Source organism: Phaenicophaeus curvirostris, chromosome 33, assembly GCF_032191515.1.
Source record: "Phaenicophaeus curvirostris isolate KB17595 chromosome 33, BPBGC_Pcur_1.0, whole genome shotgun sequence".
NCBI lineage: Eukaryota > Metazoa > Chordata > Aves > Cuculiformes > Cuculidae > Phaenicophaeus > Phaenicophaeus curvirostris.
Window position 1 is genome coordinate 1351064 of NC_091424.1, and position 26792 is coordinate 1377855.

General features: G+C 49.9%; 4 protein-coding genes across 4 annotated transcripts in view; 3 read left to right on the forward strand and 1 right to left on the reverse strand.

Annotated features, from left to right (window-relative positions):
- LOC138732511 (scavenger receptor cysteine-rich type 1 protein M130-like) overlaps nucleotides 1-26792 on the forward strand; it is a 283984-nt gene that overhangs the window by 185899 nt on the left and 71293 nt on the right. The gene's annotated exons all lie outside the window — the stretch shown is intronic.
- LOC138732489 (olfactory receptor 14A16-like) lies at nucleotides 784-1704 on the forward strand. The gene has a single exon (XM_069879097.1). The coding sequence runs from the start codon at nucleotides 784-786 to the stop codon at nucleotides 1702-1704; it is 921 nt and encodes a 306-aa protein (XP_069735198.1).
- LOC138732490 (olfactory receptor 14A16-like) lies at nucleotides 10695-11717 on the forward strand. Its single transcript, XM_069879098.1, has one exon. The coding sequence runs from the start codon at nucleotides 10737-10739 to the stop codon at nucleotides 11715-11717; it is 981 nt and encodes a 326-aa protein (XP_069735199.1). The 5' UTR covers nucleotides 10695-10736.
- On the reverse strand, nucleotides 18175-20082 carry LOC138732491 (olfactory receptor 14A16-like). Its single transcript, XM_069879099.1, has 2 exons — nucleotides 19270-20082; nucleotides 18175-18297 (listed from the first exon to the last, which is right to left on the reverse strand). The coding sequence occupies exons 1-2, from the start codon at nucleotides 20080-20082 to the stop codon at nucleotides 18175-18177; spliced, it is 936 nt and encodes a 311-aa protein (XP_069735200.1).

Genomic DNA, 26792 nt, shown 5'->3' on the forward strand with positions numbered 1-26792 from the left:
GAAGATAAGGGGCACATCTGTGGAAAACAGGGGGTTGTACTCTATTGCTGTACTGTGGGATTCTCATGGGTGGAAATTCACTGGGATAGTTGTTACTGGATACAGAGGCACTATATAAGGTTTGCATTCTCTAAATAAAGTTGATCTCGATTGTCACCCCCATTGACAAGGTCCATGCCTTAATCGCTATACCCCTCCATCTCAGAAAGGTGAAAGCCCAGGGAAGCTGGGAACAAGGGTGAGGGACAGAGAAGCTCCCCTCCCTCTACATAGAGCCACAGTCAATGCTCCCACCTCTCAGGACTCCCTCTGCTGTTCCTGAGTGCTGCAGAGGTGCCGAGGGTTTCTGACACCCAAGAACACCATCCAGGGTGGGAGCAGGAGCTGTAAAAAATACTTTCAGCCTTCCCTCTGCCCTCTCAGTTCGTCATCCCTGTCTGTGAAAAAACAGACAGGCCCTTCTGCACCAGGAGCAGTTTCACAGGACAAAGCTGAACCCCAGCAGTGTCCCCTGTCCCCACCATCCCCATGACCCCCTGCTGAAGAGCAGGGTTGACTCCTCACAGCCAGTGGGACGAGGCTCTGCTCCTCCCGGCACATTCAGCTGGCACCCAGCAGGGCTCCAGGCATGGAGCTGAAGGAAGGGCTGCGAGAAAAGGGACAGGCTGTGTGCAGCAAGGGGAGAGGGAATGAGAAATGGCTTTGATTTTTTTCAGAGAATTCTTCCCTAACTTGTCACTGTCCTTTCCTCCTTGTTCAGAGGTTAGCCTACAGAAGCACCAGATGTCCAATGGCAGCTCCATCACCCAGTTCCTCCTCCTGGCATTCGCAGACACACGGGAGCTGCAGCTCCTGCACTTCTGGCTCTTCCTGGGCATCTACCTGGCTGCCCTCCTGGGCAACGGCCTCATCATCATCACCATCGCCTGTGACCACCACCTCCACACCCCCATGTACTTCTTTCTCCTCAACCTCTCTGTTCTTGACCTGGGCTCCATCTCAACCACTGTCCCTAAAGCCATGGCCAATTCCCTTTGGGAGACCAGAGCTATTTCCTACTCAGAGTGTGCGGTCCAGGTATTTCTTTTTCTCTATCTGATGTCAGCAGAGTATTCTCTTCTCACTATCATGTCCTATGACCGTTACGTTGCCATCTGCAAACCCCTGCACTACGGGACCCTCCTGGGCAGCAGAGCTTGTGTCCACATGGCAGCAGCAGCCTGGGGCACTGGCTTTCTCTTTGCACTGGTGCATACGGCCAATACATTTTCCCTTCCCCTCTGCTGGGGCAATGCTGTGGACCAGTTCTTCTGTGAAGTCCCCGCAATCCTCAGGCTCTCCTGCTCAGAAACCTACTTCAGAGAAGCTGGGCTGGTTGTGGGCAGTTCCTGTTTGGTGATTGCTTGTTTTGTTTTCATTGTGGTGTCCTATGTGCAGATCTTCAGGGCCGTGCTTAGGATCCCCTCTGAGCAGGGGCGCCACAAAGCCTTCTCCATGTGTCTCCCTCACCTAGTTGTTATCTCCCTGTTTGTCAGCACTGACACTGTTGCCTACCTGAAACCCCCATCCATCTCTTCCCCATTTCTAAATATTGTGGTGTCAGTTCTGTATTCTGTGGTGCCTCCAGCCATGAACCCCCTTATCTACAGCTGGAGGAACAAGGAGATCAAGGATGCCCTGAAGAGACTGATGGTACCAATCTAATTTGGCAAGGAGGTGTCCATCTCTCTTCACAAGTCATCTAACAGTTACCTTCAGACACATTTATCTGTTGGTCTTTGTAGTTACAAAAATGTCTGTGGGCACATATTTGCTTCCATCATGCTTCTCCAGAGGTTGAGCCCAGCCTATATGACCCAGAGACCTTTTGTAAATGAGTCCATCTCCATGCTAACACTCACCTCCGTTGCGGCAGGTCTGAAATAAAAGAGCATTTCCTCAATGCTGTTTGAGAAGTTTGGGCTTTCTTTAACAACAGAAGTGCAGAATAAGCCCACAGAACTGCAGGCTGAAAGGCCTTGATGCTGTGCTTGGGTGCTGCTTGTGGTCAGGGAGTGAGAGCATGGGGTATTGTTTATACCCAGCTGGTGATGTAGCATGGAGTAGCACTGGCTAGAAAAGGGTTTGAACAACAGTTTGAGGGCAGTTAACATCCCTTAGCCAAATTAGACAGGGAAGACAGACCAGATATGCTGCTGGGACCTGGAATAAGATTTCGCAGCATTAACTGATCCGTTCTAGTAGCTGCTAGATAGTGCAGTAATCTTTAAACATGATTTCTTGGTTTCTTCTTCCAGAAACACAAGCTAATTAAAAAGGGGGTTACAGAGAGTTTATGTAGACTAAGGGGAGATTTCTGAAAGTGTAGCGATTAAGGCATGGACCTCATCGATGGGGGTGACAATCAAGATCAACTTTATTTAGAGAATGCAAACCTTATATAGTGCCTCTGTATCCAGTAACAGTTACCCCAGTGAATTTCCACCTGTGAGAATCCTGCAGTGCAGCGACGAAGTGCAGCCCCCTGTTTCCTGCAGATGTGCCCCTTATCTTCATGTTTTCCACCTAGTGCATTCCTTTCTTATTAACCCACGGGTCTTAATAAAGATTCCAAGGTTGCAACAAGCTAGTAAGCATGAGACCGTCGGCCTTTTGCTCCCCGCTTGCTGCTAATATCGCAGGTTCACCAAGGCATCAGCTGTTGGCCCCAGCATAAACGCAATACTGGAATATTTATGCCCACAATTGCCAGTGAAAAAAATTGGATTGGAAGAAACAAGGACAAAATATTAAAGCCCATTCCCTTCACAGCTTGTCCCAGGCTCAAATGACTCCATTGCTCACAATGCCTCTGCCCACCCCAGGAGGAGCATGGAGGGTGGTGAAGAGGGAGTTAGCAGCCAGTAAAGATCATCTCTGCCGCTCCTTCCTCCTCACACCTCTCCCCTGCTCCAGCATGGATCCTCTCCATGGCATCCCACCGCGTGTGAGGTCCAGGCTGTGTGGTTCATTCCTTTCTTTCTACCCATGGGGCAGTGTCAGGGCCCTGAGAGCATCCATGGACCTTCATGGCCCTGACGAGCGTCTCCTGAGGCTTCACCTATCCCTCTGTGCATGGGCCAGGAGGCAATGAACACAGGATTGAGTTTCAGTCCCAGGTTGATCTGAGCTGTACATGTGTGGATGTGCAGACACAGACTCAGACTGGCTTGTCCATGAGCCTTGTTGAGTCAGACTTGAAAAGTCACTTCCCACCTTGGCATTTTATGGGTTGAACAATGGAATGACATCATAGCCAAGCGAGTGCTAGACCCTAGACGATTCACCTTGGCCTAGGACCATTCTTCTTCCTTTCTTTCCATCAGTTAGTCAGGTCTGAGAGGTGAGGCAGAAAAGCAGGTGAGGTTTTAGGGTGGAGATGATGGAAACAAAGGGGGAAGTGCCATCACATGACATGATCTAAAGTCAATGTTTGTTCAAAACTGTTCTCTTCCTTTCATGGAGCTCTTAACCTGAAAGCTCTGAGATGACTCTACCTCCACCTCATTGAGAAATAAAGGTGACACTACCCACATCACTGTGTTTGAATTCTGTTTTCAGCCTAAAGCACCTCATGGGCTGGAGATGGGCCAGGAGACCAGCAGAAGGATCCCACTCCTCTGCACAAGAAAACTGTGCTCATGGAGTTGATCAAATGCCCAAATCCTTTCTTTTAAATGTGGTCTCAGTGCCTTGTTCATGTGTAAACTCTCTCTGTGGATACCGACATGGACTGAGAAGCTGGGTCTGACCACAAAGCTGGCCCTGCTAAGAGCTGGCATTGGCCTAAAGGTCTCATTAGCTCTCTCGTTCCCTAAGTTTTCCTATGAGATGTAAAGACCCACTTAGCAGGTTGCCCCAAGCCTCCCCCAGCAGGCCAAAGTGTGCCCTCACCCCTCGTGCTGTGGGCCCTAACTCCATCCTGCCAAACCTCCTCCAGGTCCTCTCTAGTTCCTCCACTTTCCTTTTGAAACGTGAGACTCACTGGGTCCTGTGGCATCGTCCTGGTGCCAGAAGAGTGAAGGCAGGGATTGTCTCCTTTGCCCAGCGTCAAGGGTTGCTCCCTCTGCTCCTCCCAGTGAGTGGCTGGGGGTGGGCAAGAACTTGTCAGGGGGTCACAGCCAGGAGAGCTGACCCCAGCTGACCAGAGGGAGATCCCGTAACATAGATGCTACCCTTAGTGATAAAAAGTATGCCAGGACAAGAAAGAAGTGGAGATTTGTTTCATTCAACGTGATGGATGGTGATAGGCTGGAGGGGTGTCAGTCTGCTAGAAGGAGGTGGCAAGTGATGGTATTTGAATCGGGTTTAGGTTTGGGTTTATGTTGTTTCTTTATCTTTTTCCTTTCATCTATTAAACTATTTTCAGCTCAGCCCGCAAGTCAAAAAACATTTCCATGGAGCAGCATGTGCAGAGACCTTGCCAGCTGAGGAGTGCCCTGAGGAGTTTACCTGGGCCCCAGGATGCCTGCTTGTCGTCATTCCCAAAAATCCTCCACCAATCCCATGCCTTTTCAAAAGGGATTTTCTGAAGGAACATTCATCTTCTCCTGGAACGTCCTCAGCCTGCAGGAGACAATGCTTCAGGGAGACCTTATAGCAGCCTTCCAGTACCTGAATGGAGTCACCAAGAAAGCTGAGGAGGGGCTTCTTACAACCACATGGAATGACAGGACAGTGAGAAAAGCTTTAAGTTCTGAGGCGAGGATTTAGATTAGACATTAAGAAGACACTCTTCACAAAAAAGGTGGTGAGGCAGTGGCCCAGGTTGCCCAGGGAAACTGTGGATGCCCCCTCCCTGGAGGTGTTCAAGGCCAGCTTGGATGGGGCCTTAAGCAGCCTGATCCAGTGGGAGGTGTCCCTGTCCATGGCAAGGGGGTTGGAACTGGATAGGCTTTAATGTCCCTTCCAACCCTAGCCATTCTCTAATGCTGAAAAGTCTTGAAATATAATCTTTAAACCAAAACGTATTTTTCTTAGGTGCATTTTAAAATCTTCCTCTTAAACCACACTGCGAAATAACTCCAAGGAGCTGTGCAAGCCTTGAAAACCTTTAGAAAACAACAGGAAGAGAAAGAGCTCGTTAAGTCTTTCTGTAATTTAATTAGACCCAGGGTGGATTTGCTGATGAGTCCTTGAATGGTCATGCTGAGAGAAGATTGAGGAAACATCTCAAGAAGTCAAAAGCAAAGCTCAAAATTCCTTGAAGTCTTAACTGGTCTCATTGGGGATTGTTAGTAACAAAGCCTCCCCAGGGACTCGTTAGAGCCCAGAATTAGAGGCCATGAGTGCAGGAATGCAAAGGCGCTGTGCAGGCAGCTGTGATGCTGAGAAAACCCTGGGTTTTCTTGGTGAAGCAGAAAGGCCAAGCCCTGACCCCCAGACCCAGGGCAGGCAGATCTGGCTTTGGCTACAATGGCACTTGTGCCATGAACATTTCGACATTGCATAGTCAGAATCACAGCAGTTATTCCATTTAATCCCAAATACAGGCCTGTAGGGTTATGGGAGATGCCAAGACTCTCACGCAGCTTCCTGCAGTTATGGAAGACTTGGGTCCTAGATGGGCAGGGTCATAAAAGAGCAGAGTCATAGAAGAGAAACAGAAATCTTGGGTATGAGAAGGGTCAGCTGAGAGAAGAGTTGAGTCATAGAGGAGTAACTAAGGAGAGCAGTCATAGAAGGTTTATAGAAGTTTTGGATCATAGAATTTTCATAGCAGAACTGGACCATAGATGGCTGAGTTCATAAAAGGGTCATAGAATATTCAGGCCATAGAAGAGTCGAGTCATACAAGTGTGAGTTTGTTTGGGTTTTTGAAGGGTTTATTCATAGAAGGGTCACAGAACGGTTGATTCAGAGAAGGGTTGGGTCATAGAAGAGTCCTAGAACAGTCAGATAATGGAAGAATCTGTTCACAGATGGTTCCTGGAAGACTCAGGTCATGGAAAGTCACATCATAGAACAGTCAGACAAGAGTCATGTCATGGAATGAAGTGTTGTGTCATAGAAGGCTGGAGTCATGGAAGGGCCTGGTCATGTAAGAGGTGGGTCTCAGAACAGTTGAATTATGGATGTATCAGGTCATAAAGTAATAACAGAAGTTTCAGTCATAGAAGGTTCATAAAAGGGTCGGGTGATGGAAGTCTCAGATCATAGAATTTTCAGCAGTATTGAGTAGTAGAAGCATGAGAGCTGATTTGGATAATAGAAAGGTTTGGTCACTGAAAGGACATTAAAGAGTCAGGTCATAGGAGGGTCAGGTCATAAAATGGTTGGGTCATAGATTATTTAATTCAGAGAGGAGTCAGGTCATAGAAGGACCATAGAAGAATGGGGTCATAGATGGCTTGATTGGTAGAAGGCTCAGCCTCTAGATGAGTCAGATCATGGAGAAGTCACAGAGGAATGGGGTGGTAGAAGAGTTGGTTCATAGAAGAGATGGGTCATAGAAGGCTCATAGAAGAGCAGTGTTGTACAAGGGGTGTGTCATTGAAGTGTCGGGTCATAGAAGCACTAGGTCATAGATTGGTGATAGAACTGTTGGGTCATAGAAGTCATAAAAACACAGGTGGCAGCTCATTTAAGAGTCAGGTGATAAGGGAGTCAGGTCATAGAAGGGTCAGTTAATAGTAGGTTTGGTTCATAGAACAGTTGGGTCATCAACGGGTTGGGTTTTAGAAGAGTCGGGTCATAGAAGTGTCAGGGCATAGATGATTTGTGTCACAGAAGAATCAGAGAAGACTTGGGTCATAGAAAGACAAATCACAGAAGATTCAGAGGATAGTCAAGTCATAGAAGGGTATAGAGGGGTCAAGTCATAGAAGGGTCTGATCATATAAGAGCAGGTCAAAGAAGAGTCGGGTTATTGATGAGTGGTATCATGGAGGAGTAATAGTTCAGTCATAAAAGGCTCTTAGAGGTGTCGGGTCACAGAAGTCTCAGGCTTTAAAAGATTTTGGTCATAAGAAGGGTCATAAAAGATTTGGGTCATGGAATAGTTGAGTCATAGAAGCACAAGAATATAGTCAGGAAAAGGAAGGAACAGGTCAAAGACAGTCTAATAAGAGGCAGATCATAGTGTTGGGTCATAGAAGAGTTGGGTGAACAACTATTGAAATCATAGAGGAGTTGGGTCATAGAAGGATCGTGAGAAACAATTTGCCCAAGGGAAATCCAGTCCACTTCTCTTTCAGACATCCAGAAATAGAACTGAAGAGGAAAATATCTCGGCAAAAGCCTTTAGATCCCCTGCTCATCCGTTGGCTATTTCTAAAAAGGACATGTAGTGTGGGGGTGATGGCAGTGGTCAGGGAGTTCCCCCAATCTCCATGACCTTCTGAAAATGATGGAGAGTGGCCTCATGTGACATCATCCTCCTCACTCAGCTCCCTGGGATGCTGCCCCTCCTGTCCCACAGACCGGGAAGGATTCAGTTTGCTCTAGTGATCCCTGTCTTGATCCCCAGTCACCAGTGATTTATATCCTCCGGAGTCCTGCCCTGAGTCACAGAGGCCTAGGAGATCTTGCTGGGGAAAACAGAGACAAAGAGGACACAGGGAATCTCAGATCTGTCTACACCTGCTCTTCCTGAATTCAGCACTGCCCACACAGTGCCCTTTATGGTTCCTGAAAAAGCAGACACTCATCATTGTCCTCCTGAATGGCCTTTCAGGCTGAGGGGGAGTTTTTGTCTGGACCTTTGCTTAGCTTGGAGGATGCTGTTCTTGAAACCATCTTTCCTGAGCTCTGTGACCTTATCACAGCTCTGTCCCCACAGGAATGACTCCAGCTCCTCCAGCCTGTGGCCCTGGCTGAGGGCATTGCTGCCCACCGGGGCTGAAGCCCTGCAGCTGTGGCACCAGGCAAGCTTATGCCTGCCATGAGGAAACCTGGGACCAAGTTTCTAAGACCCGAGTGTGCAAAGTCTTTGCTGAGAGCAAAGCCACGGGCTGAGAGAAGGGAGCTGAGTGTCTTTCCAGCCCTAGGTCTTAAGACCCAGGATGAAATGCTTTAGATCAGTCAATGGAACAGATCCCCCCAGCTTGGAGAAATGAGATCACTCCCTGTTACCTTCCTGCTCTCCTGTCAAATGATGGGACAAAAATATCGATTCTCATGCCCAGGTGCTTTTCTAACAGGAGCAATGACACCGCACGAAAGAACTTTCTCACTCCAGCTGAGGGAGGGAACATCAGGGATGGCTTCAGCCTGTTTCTCAGCAGGTTCCTCTGGAGCCCGAGACACCTCGAGGGAGCCCAGATGGGGCAGAGAAAGCCTTGGGCTGCTCCTCTGCTGCTGAGCTGGGCTGGACTCCTGGCAGGGAGGGAGCTGGTGGCAAGGGGGCAGCACTACAAAGAGTCTGTCCAGGTCTGTCCAGGAGCAGCTCCTCTGCAAAGCCCAGCAGGGCTGAGGGCACTGCCTGCAGGCAGGGAGGGAAGAGGAGGGAGCAGGGAGAGGCAATAGGCAGGCTGGAGTTAGAGGGAAGAGGAGACTTCATTTGGAGAAAAATCTTCACAGTCCTTCTCCAGGTGAGTCTCTGCTGTAGGACAATGCAGATGAAGTTCCTGGAGAGATCTCCTAAAGCCGGCACAGCCACAGCCTGTGGGATCTGTCAGGAGGACTCTTGCAGTTTTTCCAGTAGAGAGAAAAGACATGGTCAGTGCTCAGCCTGCCCATGTAGCTTCTCATGGTGGGACAGGGAGGAGCTGTGGGTGGAAGAAGCACATCCTGGGAGGAGAAGGCCTGTCTGCTTTGAAGTGGGTGTAGTGTGAGTCAGGGCTGCTCACAGCTCCAAATCAACCCACAATATTTCTAAGAGGACATTTCAAGATCTGGGCAGGGATTATGTTAAAGATAAGGAACACAACTGCATCTGTGTATTCATTTCCCTGCCCTTGGGGAATCTGAGGCAAGAAATGGAACAAGAGACTTTCATGCTAGAAATCACTGAGACTCCTCAGCTGTATCATTGAGTGGTCAGTAGGTCCGGTAGGAGCCTCTAAACCTGTCTGCAGTTGCTCCTCTGCCCATGGACAGCACCAGCATCACCTCTGCAGGACCCATCAGGCTTTGTGTGTCCTGTCCTTTTCTGCTTATAAATAAGAACCTGTGTTAAGCTTAACCCAGTGAACAGGCAGGTTTATGCAGGTCCAGGGGGAGAGCAGAGAGAGTCAGATGGGGTCTGTGAGCACTGACAGAAAAAAGGCATGGAACAAGGAAACACCTCCAGTGAGGAAAATCTCTGGGCAGAATGGATAGGATCAGAGGATGAGAGGAACTTAAAACAGAGATGTTGTGGGAGGGAGAATTCAGACAGCTCTGTGTGATCCCATTCACCACAAACCCTTCCTCTGAGTAAGCCCCCTTGCCTCTTCTCCCACCCAGAAAAGACTCTGCCCTCAGCTTGGGCTCCCCCTCCTCTTCAGCCAGAGCTCAAGCAGAGCCATGGTGCAGCTCTCTAATCATGAGTCCACTTTCCTGTCCAGAGCACAAGGGCTGAGAGCAATAGAGCAGCAATGTTGATGTTTTGGAGAGGGTGAGCACAGCTGGGTTAGGGTAACACTGTCCTGAGCGCCCAGCTGCCTCTGCCCTGACCTCTCTCAGCTGGACCAACACAGCTTCTTTCCTGGCTTTTCCATTTGTTCTTGCTGTTCTCTTGTTCTTGCTGCCAGGCTCTCTGGGGATGGGAGTTTCAGCAGTTGAGCCAGGCACTGACCTTCTGATTCCTCCCATGCAGGTGCGTCCATGGGAATGCAGTGTCCAAGCTTTCATCTCACCCATGGGGCTGTGGGCAAAGAGACCTGTGTCATTCCCTGAGGAAAGAGCTAACTCTTCCTTACTGAAACACCATCATTAGGGTACTTGAATAGTTCTGTGAGGTTTTTTTTCCAAGCTGTGAGCTTTCCTCCAGAATATAAACGTCTATCACAACTTGGTGCTACCCGAATAACCTTGGAGAAGTACAGAGACACTACAGCCAAGGAAAGGCTGTTGGGTTTGTGAAATGAGCCGTGTGTGTCCTGGGCTGACAGTGGGGTGCTGAGACCTTAGAAAGGGTGAGACATTGAGTGGTATGAGGTTGATCTTTCTGTTCACAGAAGGGTTTGATGGCTTTTCAGGGTAAAACAAGAGTGAGGTGCCCCTCCATCTCAAAGGTTGAAGCCTAGGGAAGCTGGGGACAAGAGCAAAGATGAGATGAGCTCCCCTCCCTCTCCACTGAGCCACAGACAATGCTCTTGCCTAACATGAATTTCTTTGTTTTCCCTGAATGCAACAGAAATACTGAGCGTTTCTGACATCCATGACGATCTCTAGCCGAGATGGGAGAGAGTTGTAAAAAAACCTCTCCCTCTCAAACATGGTGGACACTGTGCCTTCCTAGCACTGGGGGTGCAGCTACTGAGAAATCCTTTTACATTAGGAGCCATTTTAACTGCAAAATTAGAACACCAGGACTGCCCACATCGCCCCATGCCCCCCTGCTGCAGAGCAGAGCTGACTCCTCGCAACCAGTGGGCAGAGGCCCTGTTCGTCCCAGCACATTCATCTGGCAAAAAGCAGGGCTCCAGGCACAGAGCTGAATGGTGATGTCCTGGGAAATAAAGAGTAGGGAAGAATGTGATTTGTGAGAAACGGCTTTGATTTTGCTCAGAGAAATCTCCCCTAACATCCCACTGTCCTTTCCTCCTGTGACAATGCCCCATGCCCAGAGGCATCAGATGTCCAACAGCAGCTCCATCACCCAGTTCCTCCTCCTGGCATTCGCAGACACACGGGAACTGCAGCTCCTACACTTCTGGCTCTTCCTGGGCATTTACCTGGCTGTTCTCCTGGGCAATGGCCTCATCATCACCACGATCACCTGTGACAACCACCTCCACACCCCCATGTATTTCTTCTTCCTCAACCTCTCACTCCTTGACCTCGGCTCCATCTCTACTACTCTCCCCAAATCCATGGCCAATTCCCTCTGGGATACCAGAACCATCTCCCACACAGGATGTGTAGCCCAAGTCTTTCTGTTTGCCTTTTTCATTTCAGCAGATTATTCCCTTCTCTCCATCATGTCCTACGACCGCTACATTGCCATCTGCAAACCCCTGCACTACGGGACCCTCCTGGGTACCAGAGCTTGTGTCCACATGGCAGCAGCTGCCTGGGGCGCTGGGTTTCTCACTGCTCTGCTGCACACGGCCAATACATTTTCCCTGCCCCTCTGCCAGGGCAATGCTGTGGACCAGTTCTTCTGTGAAATCCCTCACATCCTCAAGCTGTCCTGCTCACACTCCCACCTTGGGGAAGATGGGTATCTTGGTGTTAGTGCCGCTTTAGCTTTTGGCTGTTTTGTTTTCATTGTGGTGTCCTATGTGCAGATCTTCAGGGCTATGCTGAGGATCCGCTCTGAGCAGGGACGGCACAAAGCCTTCTCCACGTGTCTCCCTCACCTGGCTGTGGTCTCCCTGTTTGTCAGCACTGGCATGATTGCGTATCTGAAGCCTCCCTCTGTCTCTTTTCCATCCCTGGATCTGGTGGTTTCAATTCTATATGCAGTGGTGCCTCCAGCATTGAACCCCCTCATCTACAGTTTGAGGAACCAGCAGCTGAAGGATGCAGTGGGGAAACTGATATCTGAGGGGTTTTCTGAAGCAATGAAGTGCTCATCACCTTCTGCATAGCAGTTGCCATGCAAGTCATGGCAGGCTTAGACTGGCTTCTGCATTTGTTATTGGTGTTCCTGATTCTTCGGCTGGGAAAATCTTGCCATCCTGTTTATAATTCACTGTCTTCTCCTTTCTTGCTGAACGGTGGTGTAAATGAGGAGCTGTGCTTTCTGTGCGTTTAAACAAAATAAAGGGATATTTGAAGACTTTTGTTTCCTGATGTTGTTCCTCCAAGGCTTTTCTGGAGCTGCAGGGACAGTTCCTGTGGGCATGGGTGGAGAGGAAAAGAGCCCCGGCACAGCAGCACTGCCAGGCGCCAGCACTTCATCTCCCAGGGCTGTCCTCTCTCCACTTCCACACTCTCCTCCTCACTTCTTGACTTGCTGTAAGGCCTGAGGGCTCTGAGCTTGGTCACAGCCGTACTGCGTGGCAGTGCTGTGCCCGCAGGCAGGGACAGGCAGTGGGCACTTGTGGGACACAACAGCCTTTCCATGAAGCAAGGGGATCTCCTCAGAGCACTGCCTGAAGGCTTAGGCCTTCTCCCCAATGATTCTCTTAAGAGAATTTCCAAGTAGTTGCCCCCAGATGGAAGCCCAGGTGTACAGGTAATCATTATGGCTCTGCAGGGTTGGGACTGGCTACTACAACCATGCTTCTTGTGAGAGTCCTGAAGGAGCAGCTGGGCAGGGTCTGGTCTGTGCCCATGTGGGTTTCAAACCCTGGGGAATCTGCCTCAGGGCGACCCTGGAGTCACCCCTCACAACCATCATTGCCAGCACTGGTCTCTCACCCCAGTGCAAATGTTCCTGTCTGCTGTGTCACCTTGGTCCATGACTCTGGATTTTGCTCCCAAAGGTGCCAGAGCAATCTTAGCAGTTCTGGGGTCCTTGGATAAGGCAGATGCCAAATCCATCTTCTGGAAAGGTAGAAATGAGAATTGGGAGATTACAGGCAGGTCAGGCAACCCTCAATCACAGGAAGGGGGTGGCAAAGGCCTGCAGCCATTTCCAGACCCTCAAATAAAAAGAAATGAGTTTCTGAACCAAAATGGTAAGGGAAAGAAGGGCATGTTGTTTACATGGAATTCTGCAAGGCCTTAGACATGGTCTCCTGTGTATCCTCATAACCAGAATCTGGGCTGAAGAAGTGACCCTGGCTGGGAAGTTGTCTGAAAGACCAAGCCCAAATGCCATTAGTGGTACAAAGTCCTCCATGCAGCCAGTGACTTGTGGCATCCCCCAGTGACCAGCGCTTGGGCCAGCACTGTCAATTGTCTTTATTACCATCCTGTATGATGTGATGGAGCACAGGTGACAGAGAATAATCTCAAATCTCCAAGCAGGATGATGTGTTCCATTGAGTGAATTCAGACATTTCATCCTGGATCTTTACACCTGGGACTGGAAAGACACTCAGCTCTCTTCTGTCCTTGACGTGTCTCAGCTCCAACCAAAGCTTTTGCACACATGGAGTCTTGGACACTTGGTCCCATGCTTCCTCCTGGCAGGGATGACCTTGCCTGGTGCCACTGCTGCAGGGCTTCAGCCCCATGGGCAGCAATTCCCTCAGCCAGGGGCAAAGGTATGAGCAGCTGGAGACGTTCCTGTGGGAGACACAGGAAAACATGGTCACAGAACACAAGAGAGATGGATTTCAAGGACAGCATATTCCAAGCTCACAATGGTCCAGGCAAACTCACTCTCAACTTTAAAAGCCATTCAAGGGCCTCATGATGAGTGTTTGCTGCTTCAGGAACAGCTAAAGAAGAAATGAAGACCCTATGTAGGCACTGCTGGATTTAGGAAGAGGAGTGGTAGACAGATCTGAGATTGCCTGTGTCCTCTTTGTCTCTGTCTTCCCCAGCAAGGTCTCCCTGGCCTCTGTGACTCAGGGCAGGACTCTGCAGGAGATAACCAGGAGTGACTGGTAATCAAATCAGGGATCAACTGAGCAAACACAATCCTTCCCTGTCTATCGGACAGGAGAGGGAGCATCGCAGAGAACTGAGTGAGCAGGACAGTGTCACAGTGAGGCCACTCTCCATCATTTTCTAAAGGTCATGGAGGGTGAGGATACTCCCTGACCGCTGGCACCACTCCCACATTGCATTCGTTTTTACAAATGGCCAATGAATGAACAGGAGAGCCAAAGGTAGTTGACCAGACAATTTCCACTCAAATTGTATTTCTGGATATCTGAAAGAGAATGGGACTGGATTTCCCTTGGGCAGATAGTGTCTCATCATCCGTCTATTACTAAACTCCTCTATGACCTGAATTATTTTTGACCCAACTCTTTTATGAGCCAACATTTTCATGACCTGACTCTACTAAGACCTCTCTATGACCCAATCCTTCCTTTTCCTGACTAAACCCTCATACTTCTATGACTCAGCTCTTCCATGGCCCAAATATTTCATGACTCGTCTATTACCCAAATCTTGTATGGCCTAAGACTTCTGTGACACAACGCCTCAATGAACCTTTTATGACTGAATTATTCTATTACTCCTCTATGATCCATCTCATCTATATCCTGACTCTTCTTTGACCCATCCCTTATATGACCTGACACTTCTGTGACCTTCTCTGACTCTTGTGTGATTTGACTTGCTATGACCCAAGTCTTTTATGCGTCTTCCGCGACACAAATCATCTATGCCCTGATGCTTCTATGACCCGACTCTTCTAAAACCCAACCCCTCTATCACCCAACTGCTCTATGAACCAAACCTACAATTAACTGACCCTTCTGTGATCTGACTCCTGTATGACCTGACTCTTACATGAGCCACAAGCTGCTTTTTTATTACTTCTGTGACCTAAAATTCCATGACCCTTCTGTGACCTAGTGCTTCTATGACCCGATACTTCACTGATACACACCTTCTACAACCCTACTCTTCTTATGAGCCTTCTATGAACCATCTCTTCTATGAACCAAGTCTCCTACGACCCCACTCTTCCACGATTCTTCTATGATCCAACTCATCTAGACTCTAAGCTTCCTATAACTCAAGCCTTCTATAAGTCAAGTCTTCTATGATCCGTTTATGGTTTCCTATGACCTGACTCCTCTATGACCGGGATAATCTATGACCCAACCATTTTATGACCTGACACTTCTATGACCTGACTCATTGATGACCCTTCTGTGACCAAGCTCTTCTATTATCCAAATAAACTCTCACGTTTCTTTGACTCAACTCTTCTAGTAAGGGAAAATTCTGTGACCTGAGATTTCTACGAACCTTCTATGACTGAACTCTTCTATTATTCCTCTAAGGCCTGACACATCTATAAGTCAACCCTTCTGTGAATTGTCTCTTATATAATCAGGCCCTTCCATGACTCAAGCCTTCTATGACACAACACTTCATTCCATGACCTGACTGTTGTCTGACTGTTCTATGATGGGACTTTCTATGCCCTGACTCTATGACTCTTCTGTGACCTGACACTTCTATGAACCTTCTGTGACCTGATTCTTTTATTACCTAACAGTTCTATGAATCTTCTATGACCCAACCGTTCTCTGAACCAACCCTTTTGTGACCTTTCTGTGATCAAACCCTCCTAAACCCCAAATACACTCACACTTCAATGACTTGACTCTTCCATGGTGCAAATATTCTATAAACCCTTTATGACCTTAATCATCTATGACCCAATTCTGATAGGAGGCTTCAATGACTCAACTCTTCTGTAAACCTTCTGTGGCGGAACTCCTCTATCACTCCTCTATGATCCAACTCTTCTATCACCTGACTCTTCTCAAACAGTTTTCTGTTACAATTCTATGATCAAACCATTTTATGATACTACCCTTTTCTACCCAACTCTGCCACAACTCCATAGAGCTGTCTGAGAGCCTCAGAATCTCAGGCCTTGCTTTGGAATTATATGGATTAACTGCTCCCAGTTTTATTCAGAAATGTGAGAAGGTTCATGACACCAGTGTCATTGTAGCCAAAGCCAGATCTGCCTGACCTGGGCCTGGGGGTCAGGGCTTGGCATTTCTGATTCATCAATCAAACACAGGCTTTTCTCAGCATCACAGCTCCCTGCACAGCGCCTTTGCCTTTCTGCAATCATGGCCTCCAATTATCGGCTCTAACGAGTCCCTGGGGACACTTTGTCTCAAACAATACTCACTGAAACCAATTAATACTTCTCCATACTCTGAGTTCTGCTTTTGACTTCTTGAGAGCTTTGCTCCATCTCCTCTCAGAAGCTGAGGTCTCATTAAAACATAGGAAGACTTAACAAGCACTTTCTGTGCCTGGAGATTTCTTCAGGTCTTCAAGCCTTGCACAGCTCCTTGGAGTCATTTCCCAGTGTGGTTAAAGAGGAAGATTTCAAAGTCGACCTGGAAAACGTTGTTTTATTTTAAAGTTTATATTTCTAATCTTTTCTTTCTTGGTGACACCCTTCAGGTACTGGAAGGCCTCTAGAAGTTATCCCTGATGCTTTCTCTTCTCCAGGCTGCGGAATTTTCAGAAGAAGAGTAAGATTTCTTTTAAAAAAATCTCTTTTGAAAGGGCCTGGACTTGGTGGAGGCCTCTTGTGAGTGAGGACAACCAAGCGTCCTGGTGCCTGGGTCCTTCTGCTCAGGGCATTCCTTGGCTAGCTAGGTCTCTGCCCATGATGTTCCACGGAAATATTTTTTGACATGGGGGCCGAGCTGAAAATACTTTAATGGGTGAAAGAAAAAAGAAAATAACCACATAATCCAAACCTCCAAACCCCAAACCAATGCAAATGCCATCATTTGCCACCTCCCTCAAGCAGGCTGACACCCCACCAGTCTATCACCACCCATCACCGTGAACAATAAAAATCTCTACTTCTTTCTTGTCCTGGAATACTTGTTATCACGGAGCGTGGCATCTATGTTATGGGATCTCCCTCTGCTCAGCTGGGGTCAGCTCTCCTGGCTGTGTCCGCCTGACAGCTTCTTGCTTACCCCCTGATACTCACTGGGAGGGAGCAAAACGAACAACTCTTGATGCTGTGCAAAGGAGACAATCACTGCCCTCACTCTTCTGGAACCAGTATGATGGCACAGGACCTAATGAGTCTCACATTTCAAAAAGAAAGTGGAGAAACTGGAGAGGCCCTGGAGGAGGTCTGGCAGGATGGAGTTAGGGGCCCACACCATGAGGGGTGAGGGCACACTTTGGCCTGTTGGGGGAGGCTCAGAGCAACCTGCTAAGTGGCTCTGTTCCACTCTTTCCATCATCTGCACCCTGAAACCACACCTGTTTTTCTGCCTCATCTCTAAAACCTGATCACCTGATGGAAAGAAAGGAAGAAGAAGGTTCCTAGGCCTCTGTGAATCTCCTGGGGTCTGGCACTTGGATGGTTATGATGTCTTTCTGCTGTTTACCCATAAATAACCAAGGTGGGAAGTGACTCTGCCAGTTTGAATCTACAAGGTCTATTGTCAGGCCAGGCTGTGTCTTTGTCTGAACACCTACAGCTCAGATCAGCCTGGGCTGAAACTCAGTCCTGGTTTCATTGTCTCCTGGCCCATGGACAGAGGGATGAGTATAGGCCACAGGAGATGCTTGTCAGGGCCATGAAGGCCCATGGATGCTCTCAGGGTCATGAAACTGCCCCATGGGTAGAGAGAAAGAAATGAACTACACAGAGCCGTGACTGCAGAAACAGTGGGATCCCATGGAGAGGAACCATGCTGGAGCTGGGGAGAAGTGTGAGGAGGAAGGAACAGCAGAGGTGTTCTTTACTGACTGTTAACCCCTGTGTTATCCCTCCGCCCTCCATGCTTCTCCAGCATTTGGGGTTGGCAGGTGAATTGGGAGTCACAGAGCCATTTGAGACTGGGGCAATGAGGGAGGGGATGGGTTATAATATTTCATCCTTGTTTCTCACAATCCAACCTTTCTTAACTGGACATAAATTAAATTGACTTTCAGCAAGTCCACGTCTTTGCCAGTGACAGCCTCATTAATGTCATAAAAGGGTAATAGAATATTCGGGCCATTGAAGTGTTGAGTCATGGAAATGTGATTTTATTTGGGTTTTAGAAGGATTTGGTCATTGAAGGGTCACAAACGTGTTGGTTCAGAGAAGGGCTGGGTCATAGAAGAGTCATAGAACAGTCAGGTCATGGAAGAATCTGATCAGAGAAGGTTCATAGAAGAGCCAGGTCTTGGAAAGTAGCATCGTAGAACAACTAGACGACACTCAGGTCATGGAATGAAGTGCTGTGTCTTAGAAGGCTTGTGTCATGGGTTGCTGTCTAGAAGGCTTGCTGTCTGTTCAGCAGGGATGAATTTTCTGACTGTTAACCCCTTCTTCACCATCCTCTATGTTCCTCCTGGGGTTGGGATTGGCAGAAGAATTGAGAGCCATTGAGCCATTTCAGCCTGGGAAGAAGTATGAGGGGATGGGCTTTAATATTTCATCCTTTTCTCTCCCAATCCAAAACTTTCTTAACTGGTAATAAATTAAATCGACCACTGGCAAGTCGACACATCTGTACCAGTTACAGTCATTGGTCCCTGAACCTCCTTTGCTTTGTCTTGACCCATGAGATTTTCTAGTTCATTCTCTCCCTCGTTCCCTTGCTTCTGGGGAGGGAGGGAGCTGCTGTGGGGGGTCCGGCTCCTGGCCAAGATTAACCCACCCCAGGACACATCAGGGCTGCCGTGTCCAGTACGGGGCTCCCAGCACAAGGAAGACCCTGCCTAGCCTGGAGTGAGTCCTGCCAAGTCCAGAAGGGTGACTGGGGCTGAAGCACATCGTGGACAAGTAGAGGCAGCGAGATCTGGGGTCTGAGAAACCTTTTGGGGTGAAACACTGAGCAAGGACCCAGGGCAGCTGGTGGATCCAAATCCATGGACTTTCTCACTGTTTTATGTGACAAAGCCATGAGCCTCTGATGTGTTTGGAGCTGTGTGAGAAAAGGCTTATGTGAGAGACCAGCAGTGGCAAGAGCTGTGGGACTGGTGTGCAGGAAATGTCAATAGGAAACGGGTTCCCTTTTTATTAATAATGTGGAGCTGGGCATCAATTAGCAAAGGAGGAGGACAAAGATTACCATTCAGTACAAGTCCTTCCTAGGGGCTGGGAGGTGCAGCCAGACATGGAAATGGTCAGTGTGTAGGACTCATCAGGGATGATGTCCCTGATTCAGCTTCCCCAGATGTCCACGGGACAATTGCTGGTCGTGTGTGATCTATGTATGGGCCAAATGCCTTCATATCAGTATATTTATATATTATATTTTATATATATTTAAGTATATTTATTTATCAGTATATTTAAATAAGTATTAATTTTAGTTCTAGTATTAAGAAGTTCAAGTCCAGGTTGAATGAGGCTGTAAGCACCCTGATCCAGTGGGAGGTTTCCATGCCCATGCAAAGGAGGTTGGAACCGGATGATCTCTAAGATCCCTTCCAACCCAAACCATTCCATGGTTCTATGATGTGATTCTATGATTCTGCCACTACCACTGGTACTAAAACTAGCTCTGGCACCAGCATGAGAGTTAGTGTAAGTGTTACTGTTAGGAGTACTGTGAAGTTTCTATTTAATACCATCAGATCCAGGACTGGGAAGGAGATGGAGGGAGATTTCAGATTAGCAAACATGCCAGTGCTGACAAACAGGGAGACCACGGCCAGGTGAGGGAGACACGTGGAGAAGGCTTTGTGCCGACCCTGCTCAGAGGGGATCCTCAGCACAGCCCTGAAGATCTGCACATAAGACACCACAATGAAAACAAAACAGCCAAAAGCTAAAGCGGCACTAACACCAAGACACCCAGATTCTCCAAGGTGGGAGTGTGAGCAGGAGAGCTTGAGGATGTGAGGGATTTCACAGAAGAACTGTTCCACAGCATTGCCCTGGCAGAGGGGCAGGGAAAATGTGTTGGCCGTGTGCAGCAGAGCATAGAGAAACCCAGCGCCCCAGGCAGCTGCTGCCATGTGGACACAAGCTCTGGTGCCCAGGAGGGTCCCGTAGTGCAGGGGTTTGCAGATGGCAACGTAGCGGTCGTAGGACATGATGGTGAGGAAAGAATACTCTGCTGAAATGAAATAGAGAAACATAAAGACCTGGGCAACACATCCTGAGTAGGAGATGGACATGGTATCCCAAAGTGAATTTGCCGTGGTTTTGGGGACAGTGGTAGAGATGGATCCCAGGTCGAGGAGTGAGAGGTTGAGGAGAAAGAAGTACATGGGGGTGTGGAGGTGGTGGTCACAGGCGATGGTGATGATGATGAGGCCGTTGCCCAGGAGGGCAGCCAGGTAGATGCCCAGGAAGAGCCAGAAGTGCAGGAGCTGCAGCTCCCGTGTGTCTGCGAATGCCAGGAGGAGGAACTGGGTGATGGAGCTGCTGTTGGACATCTGATTCCTCTGGGCATGGGGCACTGTCAGGAGGGAAAGGACAGTGATAACTTAGGGAAGACTTCACTGTACAAAAAAACCTTTCAGAGACAGAGTAATCACTCTTTCATATTCAGCTTAAAAGCCATGAGAATCTGCTGAAGGCAGACAAACCCACTGCAAAACACTGACTGTCCAACTTTTTCTAAAGGTCTCAGAATTCATCTTTCAACCCAGGACATACACAGCTTGTTTCAGAAACCCAAGAGCATTTCCTTGCCTGGGGCGTCTCTGTACTTTTCCACAGACATTCAGGTAAAACAAAGATGTGATAGGACAGGTTTGCACCCTGGAGGGCTCCTCAGGGAGGAAACCTCAAGGAAAGCCAAGTGTCCTAATGATGACATCTCAGTATAGAAGAGTCCGTTAATTCCTCAGGAATGCACTGCCCACAGCCCCACAGAGGATCAGTGCCTGACTCCACAACTCCCATCCCCAGAGAGCCTGGTAGTAGAGAACAACAGCAAGGGCAGAGACAAGGGGAGAAAGAGGGAGAGACTGAGTGAGGGTTTGGCTGTGAGAGGCCAGGGCAGAGGTAGCCAGACATGCAGACAGCGTTCCCCTTCCCTAGATGTGCTCACCCCGTCCCAGACACCAACCTTGCTGGGCAGTTGCTCTCAGCCCCTGGGCTCTGGGGAGGGCACTGGAGCTGTGGCTGCAGAGGAGGGGGCTCAGCCTTGGAGGCCAGAACCCTGAGGGCAGAGGCTTTGCTGGGTGGGAGAGGAGGCAAAGGGGCTTGCTCAGAGAAAGGGGCTGCATTGCAGGGGATCACACAGAACACTCTGAAATCTCCCTTGCACAGCATCTCTGGTTCAATCTATCTTTGATCCTATCCCTGGTGCGTTGAGAATTCCTCCTTGGAGCTGTTTCCCTGTCACCTGTCTTTTCCCTGCTCACAGACCCCATCCCATCCTCTGGGCGTTCCTCGACACAAACCTGCTCGCTTCCTGGGCACTGCCTGCATGCAGGATCCTCTTTGGACATTCCAAAATGCAGAGCAACCGGATGGTTCCAGCAGAGATGATGCTGGTGCATGGGCAGAGGAGTGACTAAAGGCACTTTAGGAGGCCGTTAGCAGAGCTGCTGACCACTCAAGACATAGCTCAGGAGTCTCAAGGACTTGTTCAACCTTGAAAACTGCTTTTCTATTTTGTTTTCCCTCCCCCTCTTCCTGCCCCTGCCCTCAGAGGAGAAAATTTAAAACACAGACTCAGGAAAACTCTTTCTCTTCCCCTCAAAATGTCCCTTGGGAAATTTCCTGGTGCTGACCTGGAGCTGGGAGCAGCCCTGATGCACAGAGAACCCTCTTGACAGCAGAAGGATCCTGCCCTGCCCTGTCAGGGGTCACTTCTTCTACCCACAGCTTCTCCCCACAGCTCCATGGGGAGCTCCCCAGAAAGGCTGAACGCTGACCCTGGCAGGCAGCAGAGTCCCTTCCCCACACCCAGAGCCTGGAGTGCAGGGACCCTGCTCACAAGGACAGCCCGGAGCACCCCTGGCTGCAACCCCTGGCTTCACAGCCCTTCCAAACTGCCTCACAAGAGCCCCCTCCTCACAGATCTCAGGAGCTGGGGCTGGGCCAGGTTTAGGAGATGCCACAAGGAACTACACCTGCTTTGCCCTGCACCCAGACTTACTGTGTCCAGGACTGTGAAGATTTCTCCTCCAGTAAGCCCTCAGTCATCATCCTGATCACCTTTAAGATCTCTCTGCCTTGCTCATTTCTCTCAGAAAGCATTGGAGTTCCCTTCTCCCTGCTGGGCTTTGCAGAGGAGCTGCTCCTGGCCAGACCTGGCTCTTTGTAGTGCTGCCCACTTGCCATGAGCTCCCTCACTCCCAGGAGCCCAGCCCAGCTCAGCAGCAGAGGAGCAGCCCAGGGCATTTTAATGACCCCTCCAGAGGGTTGGATGTCGAGTCCCTGAATCTCACACCCTCAGCGGAAGTTGAACAAACTTCTCAAGATGTAAAAGTCAAGCTCGAGCTCCAAAGTTTCTTGTAGTGTTAATGGGTCCCACTGAAGGCACTGCTGAGAAAGCATCTCCAGGACCCAGTTAGAGGAGAGAATTGAAGGCAATGCTGAAAGGCTGGGAAAAGCAAGGTAAAAGTGGCTCCGATGCTGAGTCAACCTGGATGTGTTTCATCAATCCACAGGGCCAGGTAACAACCCTATAAACAAATGGCCAAGCCCTGTCCCCGGGACCCTGGGAAGGGAAATCCTGTCCCTCACTCATTCTTCAGGGCTCTTCCTGGGCAGTGGGATGTGAGGATGAACAATGCCATGGGCTGGACTGTAGAAAAACACTTCCCAGGCTCCTGAGTGGGGATGAGGAGGCCACGAGACCCTGGTATTTTAAGGATAAGGGGCTCCCTCACTGGCATCAGTCTCAGAGACAACAGCCATAGCCAAGAAAGGAAGGCTTTGGCTCCTCTGGGGGCTTTCAGCCCCCAAAACGATGATTAAAAAATTGAAATGATAAAAACTTGTGCTTGGAGTACAAAGCTCTTCAGTTTCATGCCAAAAGGAGTTGAATTTGTGGAGACAAAAGTCTGATAAAGAGCTTACATTGGAGAGATTTGTTGGTGCTGATTTGGGCAGAATAACTGGTGCATTTTTGGAAGGAAAGGAATGCTGCTGAGTGGATTCTTGATGGTCGAGGAATTAACTATTGACAAAACCAATGTGCTGTTAGCAAGATGAGGGAGACGGTGAAGATGAACCCAAAGCACACCAGTAATTTCACAGCTTTCCCTTGTTACCATGGAAATGGCATCAGAAAGAAAAAACAAACAAAAACCAAAAAATCCAGATGTGGTTATAGAGGCAGCACAACTGGGACAGATGAGCATCTTGTATCACCTTGTAATACCAGTTCCAGACTTGGGAGCGTAAGGAACTGCCCACGGCTTCCTCATGATCTACAGACACCACTGTGTGCCACCCAAGTCAAACCTTTGGATCAAATGAACCACTTTTCAGTTCTTATTTACTTATTTTATTGTGACTGAGATACCCAGGCTGTGGGTGGGCAGTTCCTCACTCATTAGTTCCTCTGACTCCTATTTGTCCCCACACTGACAGTCCTACATGTCTCGCAGAAGGAATCTATCACCCCACAATTCCTCAATCTGCCCATGGCTGCTCCAACCCATACCATCGCCTCCACATAGCCGTTCTTATCTGGGGATCCTAGTGGGAAAAGGCTTTATTGTCCTGATCATGGCTGTGTTGGGCACCCTAACAAGATCTCCTGTTGGCTGAAGGGTTTCAGAGCAGGAAATCAAGGACTGCATGAACCCTCACTAAAGGACAGGAAGGGTTGTTTGTGTTAGTGGTTCAAGTGCTGAAGGCTTCTTTGGTCAGAATCCAATGTTTTAGGCACTGAGGCAACACCAGTACAAACGTAGATGCCCAGAGTGGAGGGATGGGACCCAGTCCTTTTCAGCTTTGGTGGGACAAGGAAGTCCCAAGGGCAGGGAAGGACACAGTTATACAGAAGGATCCTCTTTACCATGACAGTCACTGGGGCTGCAAAGACAAACTGCACACTGACCAGTCACCGGGGCTGCAAAGACAAACTGCACACTGTCCAGTCACCATTCAGGAAAGAAATGGAGCAAAAAAACCCAACCCAATAATCAAGCAAGTGCTTCTCAGGAAGGGTGTTCTGAGCTCCGGTGCCCTGAAGGGTATGTTCTGAAAACACTTTAGGGCCATCACAAGGGAGTTCAGGGAAGTAAGTGAATCCCTGCAAATGTGACAAGGGCATTTGTTCACAGCAGAAGGCAGAGAAACCTTTCTGGTTCAGTCAGATCAATTGAGTGGGCTGAGATTTGAGGAGCATCTCAAGAGCAAAAGCACAGCCAGAAAGTAGACCCTGACCAACACCCAGGAGGGTGTTACAAGAGATATCAGACTTCCTCCTCTGTCCCTCCCAGTGACTCCCAGTGCCTCCCGGTCCCTCCCAGTGCTTCTCAGTGACTCCCAAACCCTCCCAGTCACTCCAAGTGTATCCCAGTCCCTCCCAGTGCTTCTCAGTGACTCCCAAACCCTCCCAGTCACTCCAAGTGTATCCCAGTCCCTCCCAGTGACTCCAAGGGATGCCCAGTGCCTCCCAGTGCCTCCCAGTGCTCCGGGGCAGACAGTGATGGCCATCAGATTTCCTTGGCTCCAGTGACAGATGAGAAATCTACCTCTCACCAGCCGCCAGGTTTACCTACGACCGTCTGGAAGGTCTACCATCCACTGGCCGCAAGGTCTACCCCTTAATGGAGTCATAATCATGGGTTAGATTAGGTTGGGTGGAGTTGGGTTGAGGGGAGAGGGGAGAGATGGGAGAGAGGGGAGGGAGGTAAGGGGAGGAGGGGGAGGGGAAAGGAGACAGGGGAGAGGGGAGGGTGGGAGAGTGGGGAGAGAGGGAGAGTGGGGAGAGGAGAGAGGGGGAGGGGGAGAGGGGGAGAGGGGAGAGAGTGGAGAAGGGAGTGGGGAGAGGGGAGAGAGTGGAGAAGGGAGAGGAGGAGAGCGGAAAGAGGGGGAGAGGAAGGAGAGGGGGAGAGGAGATGGGAGGGGGAGGGGGAGAGAGAGAGGAGAGGGGGAGAGTGGGGAGAGGAGGGGGGAGGGGGAAGGGGGAGAAGGGAGAGAGTGGAGAGAGTGGAGAAGGGAGAGAGGGGGAGAGGGGAAAGGGAGGGAGAGGAGGAGGGGATAGGGGGAGAGGGGAGATAATGGGGAGAGGGGAAAGGGGGGAGAGGGGAGAGGGGGGATAGGGGAGAGGGGAGAGGGGAAGGGAGAAGGAGAGAGGGGGAGAGGGGAGAGAAGGGAGTAGGGGAGAGAGGTGGGGGAGAGGGGAGAGGGGAGGGGAGGGGGAGGGGCAGGGGGAGAGGGGAGAAAAGAGGGAGAAGGGAGAGAGGGGAGGAGGGAGGGGGAGAGGGGAGAGGGGAGAGGTGGGAGAGGGGAGAGAGGAGGTGAGGGGAGGGAGGGGAAAGGGGGGACGGGTCAGGGGGAAGAGGGAAAAGAGGGGAGAGGAGAGATGGGGAGGGGAGAGGGGGAGAAAGGAGAGAGGGGAAAGGGGGAGGGGGTGAGGGAGGAGATGGGAGAAAGGGGAGAGAGCGAAGGGGGATAGAGGGGGAAAGAGGGAGGGGGGGACAGGAGAGGGAGGAGAGGGAGAGAGGGGAAGTGGGGAGAGGGGGGGAGGAGGAGAGGAGAGAGGGGCAGTGTAGAGAGGGGGAGGGGAGAGGGGGGTGAGGGACAGAGGTGGAGATGAGGGAGAGGGGAGAGGGGGACAAGGGAGAGTGGGGAGAGAAGGGAGAGTGGGGAGAGGGAAGAGAGGGGGGAGAGGGGGAAGGGAGAGAGGGGAGAGGGGAAGGGAGAGAGAGGGAGAGGGGAGATGGGAGAGAGGGGAGAGGCGGGAGAGAGGGGAGAGGCGGGAGAGGGAGGAGAGGGGAGAGAGGGAAGAGTGGGTGGAGAGGGAGGAGAGGGGGGAGAGGGGGAGGGAGGAGATGGGAGAGAGGGGAGAGAGGGAAGAGAGGGGGAGAGGGGAGACAGGGGAGGGGAGGAGGAGAGGGAGTGGGAGAGGGGACAGAGGGTAGGCAGAAGGAGGGAGGGGGATGGGGAGGGGGACAGGGGGGAGAAAGGAGAGAGGTGAAGGGGGGAGGGGGCGAGGGGGGGAGATGGGGGAGAGGGGAGAGAGGGAAGGGGGATAGAGGGGGAGAGAGGGAGAGGGATAGGAGACAGGGAAGGGGGAGACAGCAGAGAGGGGAAGAGGGGGAGACAAGGAGAGGAGAGGGGGAGAGGAGAGAGGGGGAGAGAGGGGGAGAGGGAGTAGAGGTGGAGAGGTGAGAAAGGGGAGAGCAGGGACAAGGGAGAGTGGGGAGAGGGGAGAGAGGGGGAGGGGGGAGAGGGAGAGAGGGGGAGAGGAAGAGAGGGGAGACAGGAGAGAGAAGGGAGAGGGGAGAGAAGGGAGAAAGGGGGGAGAGGGGAGAGAGGGTGGAGAGGGTGGAGGCGGGATGGGGGAGAGGGGGAGAGGGGAGAGGGGAAAGAGGAGGGAGGGGGGGAGAGTAGACAGGGGGAGAGAGGGGAGAGGGGGGAGAGAATTAACCAGACTTAACCAGACTTTACTGAATAAAAGGTCTTAACAAACTTTACCGACTTCACCAACTTAACAAACCTAACCTGACTTAACCAACTTGACTGACTTGATCAAGTTAACCAGATTTTTTTGACTTAACTGACTTAACCAACTTAACCGACTTAATAAGTCTTAACAAGACTAAACCAACATAACCAGTCTAAACCACTCTCAACCACTCTAAACAAGTCTACACCGCCTTATACTACACTTAACTGCCTTATACTAAAATTAACTGCCTTATACCAGACTTAACTAGTCTAAACCAGGCTTAACTGCATTTTAGCAGAATTAACCGCCTTATACCCGACTTAACCTCCTTATACCAGAGTTAACCAGTCTAAACCAGTCTAACCTGCCTTATACCAGACTTAATCAGTCAAAACCAGACTAAATCGCCTTATACCAGACTTAACAGACTTGTACATGACTTAACCAGTCTAAACCAGACTTAACCACCTTATACCAGACTTTACCACCTTATACCAGACATAACCAGTCTAAACAAGTGTAAACAAGTCTAAACCACCTTATACAAGATATATTCAC

What these genes read in the sequence shown, in the direction of transcription:
- LOC138732489 (XM_069879097.1), top strand. Translation starts at nt 784, where the DNA reads ATGTCCAATGGCAGCTCCATCACCCAGTTCCTCCTCCTGGCATTCGCA.
- LOC138732491 (XM_069879099.1), bottom strand. Translation starts at nt 20,082, where the DNA reads ATGTCCAACAGCAGCTCCATCACCCAGTTCCTCCTCCTGGCATTCGCA. An exon ending in TCCCAGTCCTGGATCTGATG is followed by an intron (nt 18,298 to 19,269) that starts GTATTAAATAGA and finishes CTCCCTCCCCAG; the next exon opens with AAGCAAGGGAACGAGGGAGA.
- LOC138732490 (XM_069879098.1), top strand. Translation starts at nt 10,737, where the DNA reads ATGCCCCATGCCCAGAGGCATCAGATGTCCAACAGCAGCTCCATCACC.